This window comes from Xyrauchen texanus, chromosome 25 (genome assembly GCF_025860055.1).
Source record: "Xyrauchen texanus isolate HMW12.3.18 chromosome 25, RBS_HiC_50CHRs, whole genome shotgun sequence".
Lineage (NCBI taxonomy): Eukaryota > Metazoa > Chordata > Actinopteri > Cypriniformes > Catostomidae > Xyrauchen > Xyrauchen texanus.
Window position 1 is genome coordinate 25,612,267 of NC_068300.1, and position 21,179 is coordinate 25,633,445.

Sequence of the window (21,179 nt, forward strand, 5' to 3'; positions counted from 1 at the left end):
GCCTGTCGCAGAGTCCGATGATGGACGGAGGAGGGAGAGTCCACCCCCACAGATGATGATGATTGTCACTTTTTTAGATATGTCAGACATCCTCTCAGCTGAGGATGAAAGTGATGGCCAGCTGTATATAAACAAACATGTATTTTTTCAGGAAATAGTTTTTAAGTTCAACTTAAAATGTCAGGAGATACATTGTTGACGTTACTGTTAAAAATGCACTTCCAATAAAGTGAGTGTTGAAAAAACGGCGGGGGTGTTGTCGGCAGCTGCTGAATGTAACTAATAAAGTAACTTGTAATCTAATTTAGTTACTTTTCAAATCAAGTAATCTGTAAAGTAACTAAGTTACTTTTTCAAAGTAACTGTGGCAACACTGGTCATAGCAAAGTGAAATTTTGGGAAACGCATATCATAAAGGAAAGAAAGTTCATAACTTTGCATTTAGATAACCCCTTTAAGAGCTAAAATCAATCGTTATTGCTTGATTCGCCTGGGGGGTGTTTGTCCACACCCTAGGTTTTTGTGAAACAACGGCGCTGCTCTGGAGGTCTATATAATTGAAACTTCACAGGTTTCATTAGCGAGTGACTTTTACAGTTCACACACAGATGCTCAACAAGGACACCATAGAGTGCACAGATCATCCTGGCAGTGCAGACTAAGGAGAACAGGAATAACAGAGATATGAAAGAAGACATGAACACAATACTTTCCCTCTGCTGTCACTCTTTTGTCCTCACAGGCCTCTATCATCTGGATTATTCCATTTAGGCTGTCATTTATCAAATATATACACACCAAAAACAGATTTTCCTAATTGCATATCTCATTTTTTGCTGTTAGCTTGAAGCTCCAAACTGTGGGCTATAGACTGAAGTTTTCTCTCTTTCACAGCTGTCTGTGCATTTGGTCCGTTTGCATGCCGTTTGGGTTTTAAGGACCTTTAAATGTCTGAAGTTGAGAAATGTGTCAAAATAAAGACTTCCCTGTCTTAGGGTATCTCATTCCTGCAATCCATGTTACAGACAATATTTCAGAATAAATAAGCAGATAAACAAGCTCCTTAAAATGCTTTAACCTGTTCGGGTAGAGTACAGCACCCTAAAAATACAGTCATCGTCTGTCATGTTATGCCTCCTTTCATGGCCTGAAAACTGCTTGCCTTGAATTAGTGTGGAGAGGTGACTGTAGAATTTTCTCCCTGTGAGCAGGCACTTCACAGAAAATCAATTTGGCAGGTTAGGACACCATTACTGCTGGGTTCAATACGTTTTTTTGTAGTTTTTTAAACATAGCAGAAGTTAAATCGCTCAGAAGGAAAAAGATGCTTCAGCTTAGCAGAGTCTGCATTTTTATTATGTGCTGAGTGGAAACTTTATAGTATTAAAACGTGGCCTTATAAGCTCATAGTTTGCTCATAGTAAGCTGCCTAGTTAAAGACTGATACACAACATAAACATCTGTTTCCTTCTATATGCCATTGATTCCTCACTTTCTTCATCACTCCAACAATATTTTGTTTGTTTATTTTCACACTCTCTTTGTATTTCTAGGCAATGCGGACAGAAGCTGATGTTTATCCCCCTGTTCCACTGGACATCATATACCAACTGACATTGTCTGGAGATATCCCTCACTCTCCTATGTGGAATAAAATCTGATCTGAAGAGATGTAGCTAGAGCTTGGACAACAGGGGTTATTCACATAAAAAAATTTCCCCAAGTCCCTCTGAGGAAAGGAGGAAACCGCAAATCCTGTGAGACCTTGATATCCCTCTTTTCCCACTATATGGAGTAAAATCTGAGAACTAGAGGCTGACCAGCAGAGGCTCATTCACATGAACTGTCCTAATATTGCTAAAGTGGAACTTTCACTTTACTGATAAATTGGGACAGGAACTGTCTCAAAATCAAAGAGAGCCCTGATGATTTCATATGATCTGGACTGATTAGACTCAATCAGAACACACAGTTCAGACTCTCACTCTGTGTTTTTAGCATCAGTACACTGGCACCAGATGTAACTGATGTTTTTTTGCATAATTTTAAGCCAGTATGGAGCTGTAGCCCTCCTGTGCTGTGTTTTGTAGCACATGGCTTGAACTCCGCATCAGCAGTATCTTAATTACACAGCCCAATCAATTCAGACAGAGGAGGAAACATCTCTACATCTGGAGATAAACTACCATATAGAGACATGCATAAATACATGGAATTCTGGCCAGAGTCTTGTTCTATTTCTCTTTCACTCTACCAATTCTTGTGTCCACTATAGCTGTTATTTTCCCCCAAAGGAGCCCTGTATTCATCTGTTTGTCTCTAGACCTAGAGATCTCTTCCACACAAACCTGTCTCAGTCTCTCACACTAGTAAATGTTTGAGTATAACCTCTCTAGCCTTTCCTATGATTTTCACCTCTTTCTTTCCCATGTTGACAGCCCAACCACACACCCGATATAATGAAGCCTTTAATTGATAATGCACAGGTCCAAATTAGACTGGTTCAGTGACTGGCCGGGGCTCTTGGTCCCTGCAGACTCAGTGACCTTTGGAGAGGGCCAGACTTCTGCTCTGTGAGTGCCACTGGCCTACCACCTTTACACACACACACACACACACACATAATATGTCCAGCCTTGAGCCCTCGGCAACAAATAGTGGATGGTAAATGTCAGTGCTCTGGCTATTGAATTATATAGTTCATTTTAATTAGTGATTGGGATCTTTGTCCATCAGAAAAGATTAGATCAGCCCACAAGATGCACCACCAGCTTGCATCCCTCCAAATGTTAGTCTTCAGCAAGCTGTGAATCTTTTTTTGATCAGTTGGATTATACTTTCTGGTATGTTGTGCACCCCTCTTGTACATTCTTCTTACATTTGCATTATTTGGAAGACACTTTTATCCAAAGCAACCCTGGGAATCAAACTAATCATCTTGATGTTGTTCGCGCCTTGCTCTACCAGTTGTGCTACAGGTAGAGCCTCTTGCTCTCTCTCTCTCTTCCTCTCTGTGCCAGGCATGCGTGGTCACGCTGACAAGTTGGCAAGACAACATAGAATCAAGACTCCTGTTACACGTTTCATGTGGATAAATTAAAGAAGTGTATTTTTTGTTACGGTTACACTGCTTTGGCTATTGTTTTCAACTGTACATCTTTTACCAGTGGAGGATGAAAGGAAAGACATAAAAGGGCCAGATGCACCATTTAAAAGAAGCAGCAAAAATGAATAAATCATCAAGAGAGAGTGAGGGCTAGTTCTTCACAGTAAAGGAAGCGTTCTACCCCACCCCCACCTGCTGGTGCTGAGCGAGTGAGAGCTAGAACTGAGGTCTCTGGCAGACTGACAGTTACTGCTTCTCTGGCTCTCTCTAGCTAGGCAGTTTGTTTATGTATTTGCAGTGTTTTTTGTGTTCCTGACCTCCCTGTGCCCGTGTCATGCTTTGTTGCCAGCGACCCATCCTGGAGCAATGCCTATCCCAGAGATGGCTTTGAGCCCGGTGAAGTCTCTGTACTGGGAGGTGTTCCCCCCCATGGCCACGCACCGGGTGTATTGCACACCCATTCTCTGGGCCGGACGCCTATATGTGCTGGGAGGCTGTAGTGAGAATGGCCTCCCACTGGACTCTGCTGAGGTGCTGGATCTGGAGAGCCAGCATTGGTGTGAGCTGCCCCCCATCCCCACCGCCCGGGCGGGGGCATCTGCCGTGGCCGTCGGAGACCAGCTGATGGTCATGGGAGGCATGGACGCACAGCAGAGCCCGTTGGCCTCAGTGGAGGTGTATCACCCTGATGAAGGCAAGTGGGAGAGGAAGACAGGACTGGGCCAGCCCTCCATGGGCATCACTGCACTGGAGAAAGGTAAGAACAGTGTTCTTATTTATTTTCACCTATTGTCGGATAAAAAAATGAGCGTAGTTGGTCAGTATATGTTGTTATGTTTTATACAAAAGTTAGTTCTGGTCATTGGCTATCTGTGTCACTCTGCTTGTCTCTGTTTGCACTTTGCAGCTTACCAAATGGACCCTTTTCACATTTCTGGGTTTGGAATGTTAAAGTAAACTATTGGGGTAAAATTACATTGTGGCAGTGATTTTTTTGACTTCACATTTGCTCCAATAAAAGTAAAATTCCACTATAAACCAATCCCATTGTTTACAAACATTGCATCCATGCAAAGTAAGTGGTTGGAGAAAGCCAGCAAACTGTTGTGTTAGATTTGACAGATTAGACAGCTAGCACTATCTAGCATCTCTAAATATCGCTGATAGATAATATAGAATAAAATTTGCCTTCAGGTTCAAGTTAGCTAGGTTTGGGTACACTATTGCTAATAAAAGAATGACACAAAGCCATAAAAATACAGAAATATTCTTAGCTAAACTATTATCATAGTGATATGAGTTAATAACATACCTGTAATAAAATGTTCGCTGCAAAGCCGTGAGTTGATCATCTCAGTCCAATCAGCTTTGTTGACTGAATTTTATAAAAGTGAAGCCAATGGTTTTTGCCATTGTGATTGCAAACAGTGCAGCACAACATTTCATTTGGTTTAACCAGACAATTTAAATCTTTTTGAGGACTGTTGGATCAAAGACAGGTTTGGTTTACTGTTCAAGCTGATCTTTTTGCCACCCCTTTTAATTATGACATAGGCGGTGACTTTACCAAAGTATTGGTCTATTAAGTTTTCATAACTTTCTGGGGCCTGGGTAGCTCGGCGAGTAAAGATGCTGACTGCCTCCCCTGGAGTCGCAAGTTCGAATCCAGGGCTTGCTGAGAGACTCCAGCCAGGTCTCCTAAGCAACCAAATTGGCCCGGTTGCTAGGGAGGGTAGAGTCATGTTGGGTTAACCTCATGGTCGCTATAATGTGGTTTGCTCTCTGTGGGGCGCATTGCGAGTTGTGTGTGAATGCCGCGGAGAATAACGTGAAGCCTCCACATGCGCTATGTCTCTGCAGTTCAACAATCCACGTGATAAGATGCACGGGTTGACGGTCTCAGACGTGGAGGCAACTGAGATTTGTCCTCCACCACCCCGATTGAGGCGAGCCACTATGCCACCACTAGGACTTAGAGCGCATCTAAATTGGGGAGAAAAAGGGGAGGATCAGAAAAATGCCAAAGAAAGAGAAAGAGCCAAATTTACTGTCATTCCCTCAGCAGCTGTATTTAAACCCCCATTGCAGTGGTGTGGACTTAATTGCATTTTTATTAATGTCCGAGTATTATAACACAAAGAATGTTCTAAAGTTACACTAAATAAAAAAAATAACAAAAAAATAAAAAAAAATGTGGCTAGATTTGTGCTAAATATGACGGAAATAAGTCATCACAGTCTTTGAGAAGGGTCCATGGTGGTGGGGATTTTGATTAATCCAAGTGACTTGAGTCATTTTAAGCCTTTCACCAAAAGTTTTGTTCACCAATTTGTTTCATGACCATTTCTACAGATTACATTTTATGCCAAAAGGTGGCGTCAAATGAGCACCTTTTTATGTTTTGAGTGAGTCACTGAATCAATGATTCAACTGATTCATAAATTGTTAACCACTGAAACATTTGAAGTGATTGAGAACGATTTGTTTACTAAAGATTTATTGAACAATGAAACACAGTATAACTTAATCATTTTTGATTAATAAGTGACATTTTGTAGGTTTCCCCTCATTTGAGATGTCGGGGGCATAGGCGGAAATCGCGGGGAGGGTCAGGACCCCCCCTAACTGAAGGTTGTCCCCCCCTAAAATATAATTAAAATATGTGTATTGTAAATAATATAATGATATATTCTTAAAATAATTGTTTAAGAAATAAAATAATACAAATGCAAATGGGGCAACAACAAAAAAAACCTTGGTGTCCCCTTCAAAAATTGCTCTTGAGAATTGTTATGTTTATTGTCCCCCCCAACATTTTGATTAAATTTTCGCCCCTGGTTGGGGGTTCTTTTGGACCAGGGTAGGGAAACATTGAATTTTGCAAATGAACAGAATGGCAATGTTAGTTCACCAACTAGACCAGTATTAACAGCTAGGGCTGCACAATATATCGAAAAAGTTTCGTTATCGCGATAATAGTATATGCGATATCCGTATCGCAGAGAGGTGCGATAAATAATTTTTTTTTTATGTGCCAAGCATGTGTGCATTGCATGCATAAGTTGTTTATCCAAATTTGACCAGTCAGATGGGGTTAGGGCTGGGACAACGCGTCGACGTCATCGATGACGTCAACGCAAAAAATACGTTGACGCAAAATATGCGCGTCGATTCATCGGATCCAAAACAAAGATGGCGGCGCCGGCGAGTAGTAGTAACACGAGTGGCTCCTCAGACTATCAGAAGTGCAAGGCGGCATGCACTCGTTCCTCTAAAGTATGGGAATTCTTTCATTTAAAAGGAAACAATTCCGTGATATGTCGTCTTTGCAAAATGGAGATGGCCTTCCATTCTAGCACCACGGCAATGCACGAGCACCTGAAGAGGCGCCACCCGGTTGCAGCTGCAGATGACAGAGCACCGTAAGTTTTTTTTCAACTCCCCACTTTGCACTCGATGTTGGAGTAGGCTATAATACGTTGTCGACACCTAAACTTTTCGCTTATAGCTATTAATAATGCGCTTATAGCTATGAATGAATGTCGTGAAAAATACATTGGGGACACTGACAATGCGCTGACAGACAGGTCCAAGCAGGTAACATTTAATAAAGTCTCAACTTTCAAATTTGGTCATTCAAAGAAAATTAAACCATAAATAGGCCTACTATTTTGTGGCTCTTTAATGTGTCGTGACAGATTGCCTCAGTTAAAGCTGCTCGTGAACCGATCATCTTTTCCTTGGTTAATTTATAGCATCAAATAGGCGAAACATGAATGTAGCCTACATCAGAAGGACTGTTGTTTTAACCGTGGAAAGATGTCAGTACAGTAGCCTACAATCCATTATTCAAATTCAAATCCACCGACGTTAATCTTCTCTCTCCTGACTACTTTGTCGGACAAAAATGGCGTATTATGATTGATTGATCAGATCGCCAGTCAATCAAACTCCCGGCAAATGTTTTTTTTTTTTTACATTTTATACACCCCCACCCCCGATGAAACCGGTATTACCGGTGTTGTCACAAGTCGATTAATCGAATCGAAATCGAATCAGACTGAAAAAATGAATCGTTAGATTAATCGATGCATCGAAAAATAAAATTGCTAGATTAATCGTTTAAAAAATAATCGTTTATCCCAGCCCTAGATGGGGTCTTATACCCGCCTCACCAGTGGCTAGTGGCACAGAACCTAGTAGTGGTTCGGAGCAGAGAGGGTGGAAAATAAAAACTAATGGCAGGAGTTGAGACAAGCGAGCCGAAAAATGACAACAGCGACGAACTTGTGGCTAAAAAGAACAGTACGTCTGAAATATGGCAATATTTTGGCTTCAAGAGAGAAGACGTGTACCAAATGCAAGTACTGTGTAAGTCGTGCTGAAAAGTTGTGGCCACGTCGAGAGGAAATACAACAAATCTCCACATTCATCTGGAACGCAACCACAGGGAGCAATATAACGACTTAAAAAGTAAGCTCAAAACTGCCAACGAAATGCCAAGTAAGGTTAACAATAGCAGAGTCTCACAGACAACCATAAATACAAGTTTTGAAAGTGTAACTCCTTATGAAAAAACGGGAATTAACAGAATCTATCACACGCTTTTTAGCTAAAGACATGATGCCTGTTAACACTGTGAGCAGAGAAGGCTTTGTGAGTCTAATTAACAAATTGATATCAGCTTCCATCGAGAAATTATTTTTCTCAAGTCGCAATTCCACAGATGTACGACACATGCGTCAAGAAGTATATCTGTATACCTGCAACTAGTTCACCTTCAGAGAGACTTTTTAGTACAGCAGCAAATGTTGTGACATGCCAACGCACATGTTTAAAACCAAACAAGGTCAATATGCTAGTTTTCCTGGCAAAAAACCTGAAATAAAATTGCTTTCACTGTTAAGCACATATAGCATTGGATTGTGCTGAAATATAGGTTTAGGCCTACATGTTATTACTTATTTTATTCTTGTGGATGTTGACAAGATGTAAGTATTTCCACAAAATACAAATTTATTTAAGGCCTGTACACTTTGTTTAATAGTATATTTTTATTTAAAAAAAAAATAAATATGTATTTTTTTTTCATTAAAAAATAATTTTATTTTAAAAAACAGGCAAGAAAGGGAATATTTTGTTTAAAAAAATGCTCTTGTTTCAAGATGCTCTTGATGATTGCATGGTTACATGTGAATAAAGTAATGTTTGAGAGTAATGCATTTTATTGTGTTTTTCAGTCATTCATAGTTTTTTAAACTGAAGAATATCTATTATCTGTTTATTTTAGTATTATTTTTAAAATGACTAATAAAAATAGAATTTCTTTAGGGAAATATTATATCGCAAGAAATATCGTTATCGCAATATTCAACAACAATATCGCATATCGCATATTTTCCCAATATCGTGCAGCCCTATAACCAGCAAAAACAAACATGGTCTATGCTGGTCTTTTCAGCTTGGTCTTTAGTGGTCTAGTAGCCCTTGTGATTTTGACGCTCTGTTGAGATATCTCAGTACAGATATTCCTGATGCTTTCTCCTCTCCTCTGCTCTCCTTACCCAGATCACGGTCTTATTAAATGAGAAGCATATTCAAAGTGTGCATTGTTTATTTCTACCACTGTGGTTTCTCAGATTAAAGTTGGTTCTCAAACATCTTTAACCAGCAGTGTGTGGAAAGACATCAGACTGTAATTGGGGGAAATAGAATTGGGTGGTTCATCTCTCATCCCTCTGCTGTATCATCTCTGAATGCGATTAGCCATATAATCTTGAATGCTGTTATCTTTGGTATGATCACTGTGGTTGTAATAAATGCCTCTCACACTCGGCGCCTCTGGAGTGCTCTGGTTATACAGTACCAACTCCAAATCAAGGCATCAGTCATGCCATACTGTGACACAAAGAATTAGACTTCAGAGAAAAGTCTCTTTCTCATCCTCCCTCCTCTCCAGATTGTGTAGGTGTGTGCAGGTGACAGTTTATCCAGTTTTTAGACTGTGAGGAGATGGGAGTGTTTATTCACAGAGCTTGTCCTCCATTAAGCTGCATTTCACCGGTGAAGCCTTATTTAGGCTGAGGTTGATCAGGTTTCAGGTTCAGTGATAAAACTATCAGCAGGCCAGCTAAAAAAAGACCTGTATTTGGATTCGCTGTGCAGGATACAGCTTAAGAGCCTGTGGCTCTGTCCTTTTGCTTTTAATGAAAACATCAGTCACAGCCAAAGAACTATGTATAATATGTCTGCTCATCTACTAGAGCAGCTGAATATTTGTAATTAGCATTTAAGTTGTGGTCTAGACTTTTTCGAAATATTGAGGGAGTGTTGGGGGGACATCTTTAATGGGTAAAATAATATGTAAGTTGTAGTATTTGTTTTGTATGTTTGTTTGTTTGTTTGTTTTTAAACAAACCTCTGTGTCAAGGCCCTCTGTTATGATTGGCAAACTTTTCATATTTGAAAAGAGTAAAAACACTTGGGCAACATACAGGTTGCAGGTTGGCTGTTGGGTCCAATTTAATTGCAGCTGGAATCATTGATATAAATGGGATTGTGTTTACTGCGTATTTATGCAAGTGAATTTGCGTGTTTATAATTATGCTTCTGTTGCCTCCAAAGGGTGAGAATGGTCTGTCTATTGAACAGCATTTCAGGGAACACAAATGATAAAAATAATACAAATCCCAGCATGATCCATGCGTTGCCTTATTAAAACAAGCACATGCTAATTGCCATATGCCATCACCATTTGGACTGATAATTAAACTATTTTCTGCAATTTTCTGCAATTTGTTTTTAGAAATATGTTGGTCAAAGTACAAACACATGACATGTTGCTCTGTCAGGCTGATCTGAATGCTCAAAAAACAGATCAATGTTTGAGTCACAGTGTTTCCAGGGTAATCAACCTTCAAATGACTTACTAATAGTATCTGCATATATATATATCTGGGACAGCTGAAAGTAATTTAACATTAAAAACATTAGGGTGAGTAAATGGTGATAGAATATAAATTTTGGGGTGAATGATCCCTTTAAGATCCTACAACTGGCAATATGAGCCATCATGCCCTTCCAGGCTTTGTTATCAAAGCCCTCTGCATTCACACCTTTCTCTTTCTGGCTGCACTCTTTTTGTCAGTGGTTCTTGTTCTCTTTGAGATCCTTCTCGTCATCATAGGGACAAATTGCTTTGAGGGTCCAATCTGTTTTTGTATGGCTTTGAAATCAAATTTTTCTTTGCTCCCATCTGGCTTATCGGAAACATTCAGTATCAGAATATCAATCAAGGTTTGAGCCGAGCCAGCTGGATCTTGTAAATAACATATCCTAGAGCACCACATTTGACCTCAAATATAAGGAGGAAAAAGGTTTTTTTAGCTAATGCTGTAATAATGTCAATAATAGAGATGCAAACTGGAGGATTGCAGCTGTGCCCTGACAAAACCACAGTGCAGTCTTGAATTTTTGTCTTGAAAATGTGACCGTGTGTGCTGTTGTCTATTATACAACAGTTTCTTGGCAGACCAAGAGTTCTGGTATTTAGTCTAACAACACTGGGACACTTCAATGCTTGTTTACAACATTGAATTTGTTCTTAACCTATGACAGAAATGTTTTTCCTTCTTCTGGGGAACACAAAAGGAGATGAAAGGCAGAATGACAGCCTTGGCCACCACTGACTTAAAAAAGTGTCTGGTGAAATTTTTGCAAAATTATATTGTGGCAGTTCTAGGGCTGAACGATCAGTGAAATTGCGATAAGATGTAGTGCAATATTCAAACCGCAATGGCTGCAATTTAATAAAATACTGTATATAAATAGTCTGTACGTGCTGCTCGCCGTGCAGCTCTGTTCTCTATCCCATATTTACACATACTCAAATCACACATTATTATAACAGCTGAGTGCGTTAAATTTACAGCTCTACACTCAATAATAGCACATTTGTGTAATTCCAAATTTACTTGACTGCTTAAAGGGCACCTATTATGGCATTTAAAATGTTCCTAATATTGTTTTGGGAGTCCCCAACAACAGTTTTACATACATGCAATGACAAAAAACACTTTTGTTGTCTTATAATATGCATTTATGTTTACCTGATTTGCTCACCGACTCCCAAATGATTCGTTCAACGACTCATTTTTCCAAACCCCTCCTTTGCGTGACGCTAATCTGCGGTGATTGGTCAGATGACCCAGTCAGTTGTGATTGGTATACTCTGTGCAGAGATTGTCGGAAACGGAACACCCATCACCGCTTTGTAGTAAAAAAATCAAAATTAGAGAAGGAATTTGAGTTGATTTATGTTAGCGATCATAGCCCAAAGTTTGGTGGTAAACACCCAATCAGTTATTGTTTGCGTTAGCCCAACGCATAAACGTATTGGTAAAGCACTGCATTACTACATGTTATTGCTCTATTATTTATGACAACTCCAATAACATCGACAAACATTTCACATATTTCACAAAAAATTGACATTGGAGACCTAGAAGCTGCGCTGAGCGTAACTTACGCAACACACACAAATGCTTATTAAGCATGCTAAAAAACACATAACAGCAACAATTATTAATAATACTTACAGGTTGTGATTCGGAGGAGGAAGCTGATCCAAATAAACTTGGTACTGAATCTTCCTTCAGTATCAACCGGCTCGCGAATCCACACTTGAAACCATTCATGTTCGTAAAGCAATCGTCATTAAATTGACTCAAACACAGCACAAGGTTCGGGCTATACTTGTGTGGTATAGTTGTAAATATAAACTCTAGGCACTGATTCTTCACATGCTCGTCCCTGGGCAGTGAAAAAAAGGTGATATGCACTTCAGAACACAGCGTCTTGTTGTCGACATGATGTTTTCAAGTTTTCCCTGGTGTCTGCGCACGCAATGAGTGGACAATTTGATCATTTTTCGTCTTGACGTCACAACGAAAAGGAAAATGACTCGTTGGAAAATCGATTCATTGCATTGAATCAGAGTCGACACCTACATTTGAGAGACAATAACTTTTTTTTATGGTGAACTTTCATGTATAAAACTTTGCAGGATGTTTTTGTTCACTTAAATCTATGTTACACACTACATGAAAGGTAATTTTCAAAATTCCATAATAGGTGCCCTTTAAAGTTACTGTCCAAATCTAAAGTATCTTTTTGTGAACAGAAGAGTGAATGAGAGCATTAATTTATGCATTAAAAGGCATTGTCAACTGTACTACAAACAGAAATGTCTTGCGCCAAAATAAAAGCTTAAGGGTTTAACTGGATCACAAAGCCATATATTTACGTCATAGTTTCTTAACTTATTATTGGGTTCCAAAAAATAATGATGAAAAGTGGGCTGAGACCCCATCACAAAGTGGACAAAAACATGTTCATAGTGAACAGATACACTAGGAAGATGATAAGGATTTTTCCCCCCTCTATGTTTCTCTGTATTTTTTTAATAATGTAGTCTGGTAATTTTTTAAAGCACTCAAGTGTAAAAACCCTTTCATGAACAGTATTTCTATTGGCAGTAGAGCATGTTTGCCAATGACTTCATTTTGTTCCAAAGGAAACACTAGGTTTACATTTTTTTTAAATGTTAATAATCATGTCGCTGTTCAAATCGCAATCCCAATATTATTCAAATTAATCCAATTTTAATTTGTATTTTTGTCCAAATTGTCTCATCAGTGATTCATCAGGTCACGTGACATTGTGATCATTGTTCAGCAAACAGCATCTTAAAAAGGACATTCCTTAATCCAGAAACATCTCAAACAAAGTCACAGTACTTTACCGATTTGACCTTCTAAAATGTACAGAATGCATTTAAATCCATGCTTGCTAGGTAATTCTGTCAATTGCTTTGAAGTGTGGTAACTTGTATAACTGACAAATTAATAATTATAGCCTGATGTACCTCTTTAAAATGTGTGTAATGTTTTATCCATGTTGTATAACCAATGAATTAACATCATGATTTGTAACCAGGGATTTTGTTGTTTTGTTACCTACACGTACAATATTAATGAAAGAATGTCAAGTTTAGTATGCATACGCTCGCTTGGTTACATGGAGGAAGCTGATGACAACGAATATCATGTCTTTTGTACCATCCTCAAGATATAACATGTAATGATTAAATATGCACTATTTTTGAGCGGGAGATTTGTAAGACTCAGGAACAAAGGACAGCCCAGTCGACCATGTGACTCTGAAAAGTAACTTCTGATTGGCGCAGGACACCTTTGGGGATGCGGCCAATTTCAGTTCAAATGTCATCAAACAGGAAGAACACTCTCTATTCAGTCGCTTCTCTTTTCGTCTTCCCTCCCTACTTGTCTCTCCTGCTCTTCGGACTGCTCAGACTTCGCTCTGGCTCTTCCCTCGTGGTCTTCTCTGGATCTTGTTGGAACCAGATCCATGCCATGTGAGGTCCAAGGAAGTTGGGGACTGAAAGTCCCGAGAAAGCTTGTAACTCTCTACGGTTCACACACCCATGAGAAGGCCTCGCTTCAAATCCACCTCATCATTCATACAGACAATAACTCAGAACTTACAAAGGTCCAAAACATCAACGGAACGAACTTGGCAACACAAAGAATGCAAGGAAACACCACAACACGCAAGTACATCTCCAATATTATGCTCAAAGTGCTGGTGTATTAGTTAAATACTTTGTGTAATCTGATAGCAAATCGATGTAGACTCAAATAAGGTTAAATGGTTCTTAAGGCATTGTCAATAATAAATTGACTCCATAAAGTTCATTTTCACTGTATTGATCATGTATTTCACATTCTGTCACTCTTCTCACCAACCTGTCTCATGTATATATGTGTTAGATTAGATTTATGTTTACAATAGCAATAAAGTTTGTCTGTGTTCAAAGATGAATGACTGTGGTATATTTTCATAAATAATCTCATCCCTGTTTCTAAAAGATTTCACTTCAAAGCTGTACCTAAATACGTGTGATATTATTTTCAATAAGCCATGAGAATAATATCACTCCAATTATTGACTTAATCATAATTTACTTATTAAAGCTAATTCCTTACAGTAGAAATTGTGAGCAGATACGTTGTATTACGATTTTAATGGTGGAGAATTTATTCAGACAAATAATCTAGTTATTTGTCATTTCTCTCATTTAAAATGGTTGTCGAATGCGACTAATTCCGTTATCCATTTCTTTTTCCTAATAATGTACAATAAGGACAGTTTAATTTAGTTCATATATTTCGAGACCCTAAATTCCCTTCTAAATTTAGCATACCAAATACCCTTACATATAATGTTGTGAGAATGAGGGCACTCTAACGGTTCCCATCTAAATTTATCAGCACCAAATATCTTACACTAAACCTAACCGATATTGTCATAAAAACCAAATGTGAAATTAAAAATGCAATTGCTGATGCAACCATGTAATTTTGTGGTGCTTTTATGACAAAAATGTAGGTATAGCAATGTGTTCCTACTGTATCAGCCCAGGTAGTAAAAATGCAATGAAAGTGAATGGTAACTGAGATTAACGTACTGCCTTACATTTCATTTTCATTTCAAAAAAGAAAATCATATGGGTTTGGAACAACATGAGGCTGAATAAATGATTACAGAATTGTAATTATTGGGTGAACTAGCTATCCCTTTAAATAGCACAGGACAAAATGTGAGTTAGTGTTGTGGTTGTGAGGAGATGTCAGAATGGCTGTATGTCAGTGGGATGGTGTTTGGAGGGAAGGCTATATAGGCAGACAAGGTCTTTTTGATTACAGGCTTATAATTTGAGGGAACACTGTGTCTCACCAAAACACTGATGGCAAGGTGACTGACAGCAGGCCTATGGGCATGTGACACAGAACTCTCTTTCTCTCTCTCACCATTGCCTTCTGTTTTCCACCCAGCTCTCACTCTCTTCCATCCCTCTCACTTCCTTACAACCATTTGATCAAAAAAGCATTCCTGTTGCCAGGCAACAGGTGTGTAAATCTGTATATATATATGTATATGTATATGTATATGTGTTTGACCCAGAGACGTTTTTAGAACGGATCAGCTATGCCAATCCATGATTCTTTCACTGCTTGGGCAGGGGTGTAAAGTAACAAATTACATATACTCACGTTACTGTAATTAACTTTTTTTTAATAAGTAGTTTAAATTGTATACTTTCACTTTTATTTGAGTATATTTTAAGTGCTGTTAACTGTACTGTTACTGCGCTATTTTCCCCACCATCTGTGTTCGCTAATTCCCTGTCTTGATTTTATTTTTATCCATCAACATGATTGGCCAGAGAGAGTCTCGTAACTCCTGTCAAATGAAATCACACATAAAACATGAACGGCAGCTGCAGATTTGGCACCATCTGTTATGGATCTGGTGAATGCCTCAAGTATAGTTTACAGCTGAACATTTCGGCCGCACCTTGAAGGGCTTTTCGCAGTGAATAAGGCCAATGGCATGATCGTGTCATGTGATTTTTATCTTGCCTCTAATTTGAAGAAACATATCAAGGTAAATTTAATATTTCTGCTTACTAGATTCTGTCTATAATGTAGCCTGTAATTTAACTATCTATCACTGAGATTATTCGGCTGCTGTGAGAGATTAATGCAATGTTATCAATAGGGCTGGGCAATAAAATGATCTAGATGTTTATCTGAAAAAAGAGAGAGATGTCCTCGATCAAACTTGAGTAATTTTTTATATTTAGCCTGTGTTTTACGTCAAGAGAGGGGTGTTCATTACATCAATCGCGATAGCAAGATCACCACTGGTTGGTTGATCTAGATGGAATATAAAAGATTGACTTTTTAGTTCCTGACATCTGTCGTTGCGTGCTGTTTGATTTACAGGCGGCTAATGTTTGAGCACCAAATCAACAAATACATTTTATAATTCCGCCAATGCCCATCTTGGTGTCTAAAGTGAATTTAAACAGTGGGACAAAAAGCGTATTTGAATCAAAATGTTGGGCTTGAAGTGCCTGTCTAGTAGGCTATATCATATAAAGACTATTAATCAAACAACATTAACAAGGAAACGAGAAAATCACTCACTACTTTGGGCTGAATAACTTGTAGATTTAAAATTATTAATGTAATAGAATAAAACGGTGATATTTTTAATAATAATATTTTTTGAAAATATTGTTAGTTTTTAAAAAATACTGTCCCCTGATGTAGAGATAATTGGTATAATTACCAGGAAAGTAGAGATGATAAAATTATTTATAATTATGCTTAGCCTTTATAAAGATAGAAAAGTATCAATATTTGCAGAGCAATACTTCAGCAGAAAATTCCACCAGTCGCAAACTGTCATGCATTAGAATGAGAAAACAATTATTTCTTGGCTTAACAGATACAAGAACTAAACCAATGTTGAACATTGTATCTCAAAAGGACAATGTGGCCACCCATGTGGTGCTTAAAGAAATAATTCACACAAAAATGAAAATTCTCTCACCATTATACTCATCCTCATGCCATCTGTCTAATGACTTTCTGACTTCATAATACAAATGAAGATTTTTAGAAGAATATTTCAGCTCTGTAGGTCCATTCAATGTAAGTGAAGGGGTACCAAAATGTGTACGCTCCAAAAAGCACATAAAAGCAGCATAAATGTAATACATACAACTCCAGTGGTTTAATCCATGACTTCAGAAATGATATGAAAGGAGTGAGTGAGAAACAGATCAATATTTGAGTCCTTTTTTGCTAGAAATTCGTCTCTCTGCCCAGTAGGTGGCAATATGCATGAAGAATGTGAATCACCAAAAACACAAGAAGAAAGTGAAAGTTAAAGTGGAGATTGACTGAGCAGGGAGGAGAATTAGTAAAGATTAGCCCTGCTTAAAAATTAAATGTCCTGTATTTAAGACATATTTGACTGGTAGAAAGTTGGTAACCCTAGTTGTTGTTGTTATCTTTAAGAAGCTTCTGGGTTTTTCAGAGACCTTTGGAGAAGCCTGATTTAAAGTATCTCTGCGAGTGTCTCTTTGGCTTGAATCCCTGTGGAGCCTTTTGGTCCACTTTTCCTGGAAATAAGTGAGCCTTCCCTCTGTAAATTATACAAACCCATAGCGAGAGTGCTGTTTCTTTTTATAGACTTTAACTATTTACCACTGTATAAAATGAAACAAATTGAGGTCAGCTCTAACAGTGTTGCTCATTATTGAGCACAGAAATTAATGTGATGAAAATGTTTTATTTTTTTTTCCCAAAAGATGTGAAACAAATGCATATGAACAAGACAATGCAGAAAATATCTAAATAAAGACTGGAAGTTGGCTGTAAAGGGCTCATTAAGAATATCCCCAGTACTCTGAGACTATGAGGGTGTATTTACTAATGCATTACTGAACATGTGGAACCCAAGCCCTTCCAAGACATTGTAAGGGACCTGACGCGCCTCCGCTTTTACCCCATATATGTTGACACAAAATTGGTGACCTATTTTATCCCTCATTCCAGCCATCAGGTGTGCCATCCCTCACGGGTTCCCACTTGGCCTCCACAGAGGCGATTATGGGTTCGAAGCTCACCTGGCTTTTTCCCCTTTCCACATTCCACATCCTTGTGTCTCCAGTTTAGAATGTCTTGACAAGCTGAACTGACAAGAGTTCAACTCTTAGCAGTTTATCACTCAACCACTGCTAAAAGAATTGAAACCTTCCAGGTTTGAGTTTTGTTCTAAAATAAATAACAAAATGAACTAAAAATAGACTTTGACTATCTTCCATTATACAAAGTGAAACAAATCGAGGTCAGCTCTAACAATGTTGCTCATTATTGAGCACTAAAACTAATGTGATGAAATATCTTATTTTCCCAAAAGATTTATTCAATCCAAAACAAAGACATCTTGTACAAGACAGAATGCACAACATCTAACATCTAAATAAAGACTGGTTAACAGAATAGGGCTCATAAGAATGTCCCCAGAGTGCAGAGACAGCAAGGGTTATCTGGCAAACCAGTTCAGAATGGCCTTACAAACCAAAATAAACAGGTACAACTCTTTTGGATCCTTCAGTTCATGCGTAGCAATGTTCAAAATATTAAAAAAAAATTTATTAAGGGGCAAAATTTGACCCTCTGGAATTAAATTTCAGGGGCATTCTTTCATTTATGATTAAATTTTTTTCTCACTATATAGACCATTTCATGGACATTACGTACAATGCTACTGTGCTTGTCTGGTCCTGAAGCATTTATGGCATTTTATAACCCAGAACTAGCAAAATGACTAGCATGTAAAAAATGTGTAGTTAAAACAGAAAAAATAAGATATATGCAAAACCTAAAAATAACGGTAGCCAGCTGGTAGGTAGCTGTGCAGTGTGTAAATCTCACTCCCCTGGCCTCAAGAGGTGTACTAGCGACTGATGCTAGAGGCTGTAGCCTTTAGCCTCCTTATTAGCGCGCCCGCCTCACACACCGGAGACACCGGTTTGAATTCCATTTGGAGCGGGTCTAACAGGACCGGTTACACTACAATCACTAGGAATAAAGTGCCTCCCGCTGTGAATTAGTTTAACAACTAACTGCAAATGTTCTAGGAAAAAGACATCACTTCACAAAACAATGAAAATCATTATGAAATGTATATAAAAACAGCATGTCGTCCATTTATTTAAAATACTCAAAGTCTTGATTATGAATCGAAACAATTATGGTTGTCGCATATAAATCAAATCCAATGGTTGTAAATATTACAGATATCCACAGATATCTAGATATTTTTGCATTTTTGCACCACATGGTATATCTGGGGCTTTGTGTCAATTTAAATACCCTGGTTATACCCTGATGAAGCCTTCCAAGTTTGTGTTTTGGATAGCTTTATAAGGTAAACCAGCAGTATTTGTTATTTTACACCATTCCAAGGTGTTGAGTGATGTTGTGGAAGGCAAGATGCAGCTGCAGTATGTTTCATTTTGGCCTTGTTAGCTCATGTTTTAATGCAGTACATGTTGCGTGTAGGTGTGCAAGCTGCTGATCGAATGTTCAACTAGACTTGCATGTGATTGTTATTTGGTTATTACCACAGCCATCAAGATGATTGTGTGTGTGTGTGTGTGTGTGTGTGTGTGTGTGTGTGTGTGTGTGTGTGTGTGTGTGTGTGTGTGTGTGTGTGTAGAGAGAGTGAGAGAGTGTGTGAGTGAACTCATTATATAAATGTATCTGGGTAGTGAGCTGAGATGCAGATCTCTATGGTAACACATCTATCTCTGCTTCATGGAGGAACGAGACAGCTGTGCAAACAAACTCACTTTAACCTCCAAATTACTTTAAAAATGAACGTTTCACATACTAATTCATTATTAGATGTGGTAACTTCAGTGCAGATGTGTTTGCATGTGACAAGTTTGACAATACAATATTAAATATTCCCACTTTACTTCATCGAAGAGCCATAGAAATAACGTAGAACATAGTCATGTCAGTATCCGTAAAACACTTGAGGGAATAGCGCACCTTGGTTCAAGCGTGTTTATCAATATACGAAACCCTTTCAGGCTACCCTTAACTTACATTCTTATCTTTTTCTGCATTTCCATTGTGGTCAAAATATAAATAATTGAGTGTTTGTTGACCAAATGCTGCATTACGTTTCTTCTTCTCCCACAATTTGTTTCTGAGTGCTGCTCAATCTCTTTTCTTCCCAATCATATCGATGTGAAAAATGTAACTACAAATATTTATTATTGGTGCTACAATATCGACACAGTATTGTGAGGCAAAAGGATGGATTACTTCACAATATCGGTTTGTACATGGATATTATAACCATAAGTCTTTATTACATGCACAAATACACAATTAAATAAAAGAATCTGCAACCATTAGTGTCTTCCTCTGTACTATTGGGTAAGGGCTGTTTGATGTTGCTTTGCGACCCCTGTGCGGCAGCGTGTTTGATCACAGTGTGGTGCGAGCGCCTCTATCTCTGAAGAAGCATGAAAAATAAAGAATACACACAACTTCTCATTTTCCGTATGGTCTTTCTTTTCTGTCTCTCTTCTGACACCTGTGTTGATTTGTTAAACAGAGCATTTTGATGCTGTTCTAATTGAGCTGATCTGAATGCATCCTCAATCACTATAGAGCTCATTAGTCTCTTCCGGAACCAGTCCATTGTGTGTGCGTGGATGTGTGCACGTGTTGATTGTACCTGAATATACTCCGATATCTGAAAGGATTTAAATGTGACCCAGAGATGGCTTTTTTCTTACTCAACAGGTAAGATGCATTAATCATGGTATAAATATGGGGGGGTACATGCTTGTTTTGATTACCCCCCCTACTGTATACAAGCACCTACTGTATACAAGTATACAGTAGGTGCAATACGTGTGTGCACATAAAAACAAACAAACATGATATGCTACTGTACCTATACAAACCCATGTGTTCAATATGAAAAATCACTATTTTTACATTTAATTTTTATATTTATACTACTACTTCTACAAACCCATTTCCATTTGAACATAATTTAATTTGCACATTTCTGTATTAAAAACTCTTTGTACATACAGTATACTATTCATCTTACCTGTAAGTCTGTCTAGCTGTTGTATTTGTGTATGTACTGGAAGCATGGTGCTTCAAAATAATTAAAACAATACCATGGTGCTTCTCTATATTACCACATTCATATACCTTTGTATTAACATGGTGCTCTCAGGTAATAGTAATTGTCCAAAAAACATGGTAATGCCATGGTAATTTTTTATGTGTAGGCTAATAAGTATTTTGGTACTGTTTTGGATGGGAAATTTCTTTACCTGCATTCACAAGCTGCACATGTATTAAACTTAAAGACTTTCTTCATCACTGGCAAATGATAGGATGTAGTTGAAGGTTTGGTTTCCATTGACTGATTGTATATCCACTGCAACTAGCATTATCTTAATTTTACGTGTTACAAAATATTAGATGAGCCCGTTGACAAGTGAGGGCGCGTGCCAAATGATTCAGCAGCACGAGCGCAAGCTTTCTAAGTCATTCAGATTGAATCGTGAACCGATTCAGACAACTTTCATATC

At 38.3% G+C, this 21,179-nt stretch overlaps 1 protein-coding gene across 1 annotated transcript in view; it reads left to right on the top strand.

Moving 5' to 3' along the window:
• Positions 1-2,393: 2,393 nt before the first annotated feature.
• Positions 2,394-21,179, top strand: part of LOC127619378 (kelch domain-containing protein 8B-like) — a 169,979-nt gene continuing 151,193 nt past the window's right edge. Inside the window, exon 1 of the mRNA XM_052092277.1 lies at positions 2,394-3,863. Coding sequence (XP_051948237.1) covers positions 3,473-3,863 — 391 coding nt within the window. The 5' untranslated portion in view covers positions 2,394-3,472. The remainder of the gene's footprint in view (positions 3,864-21,179) is intronic.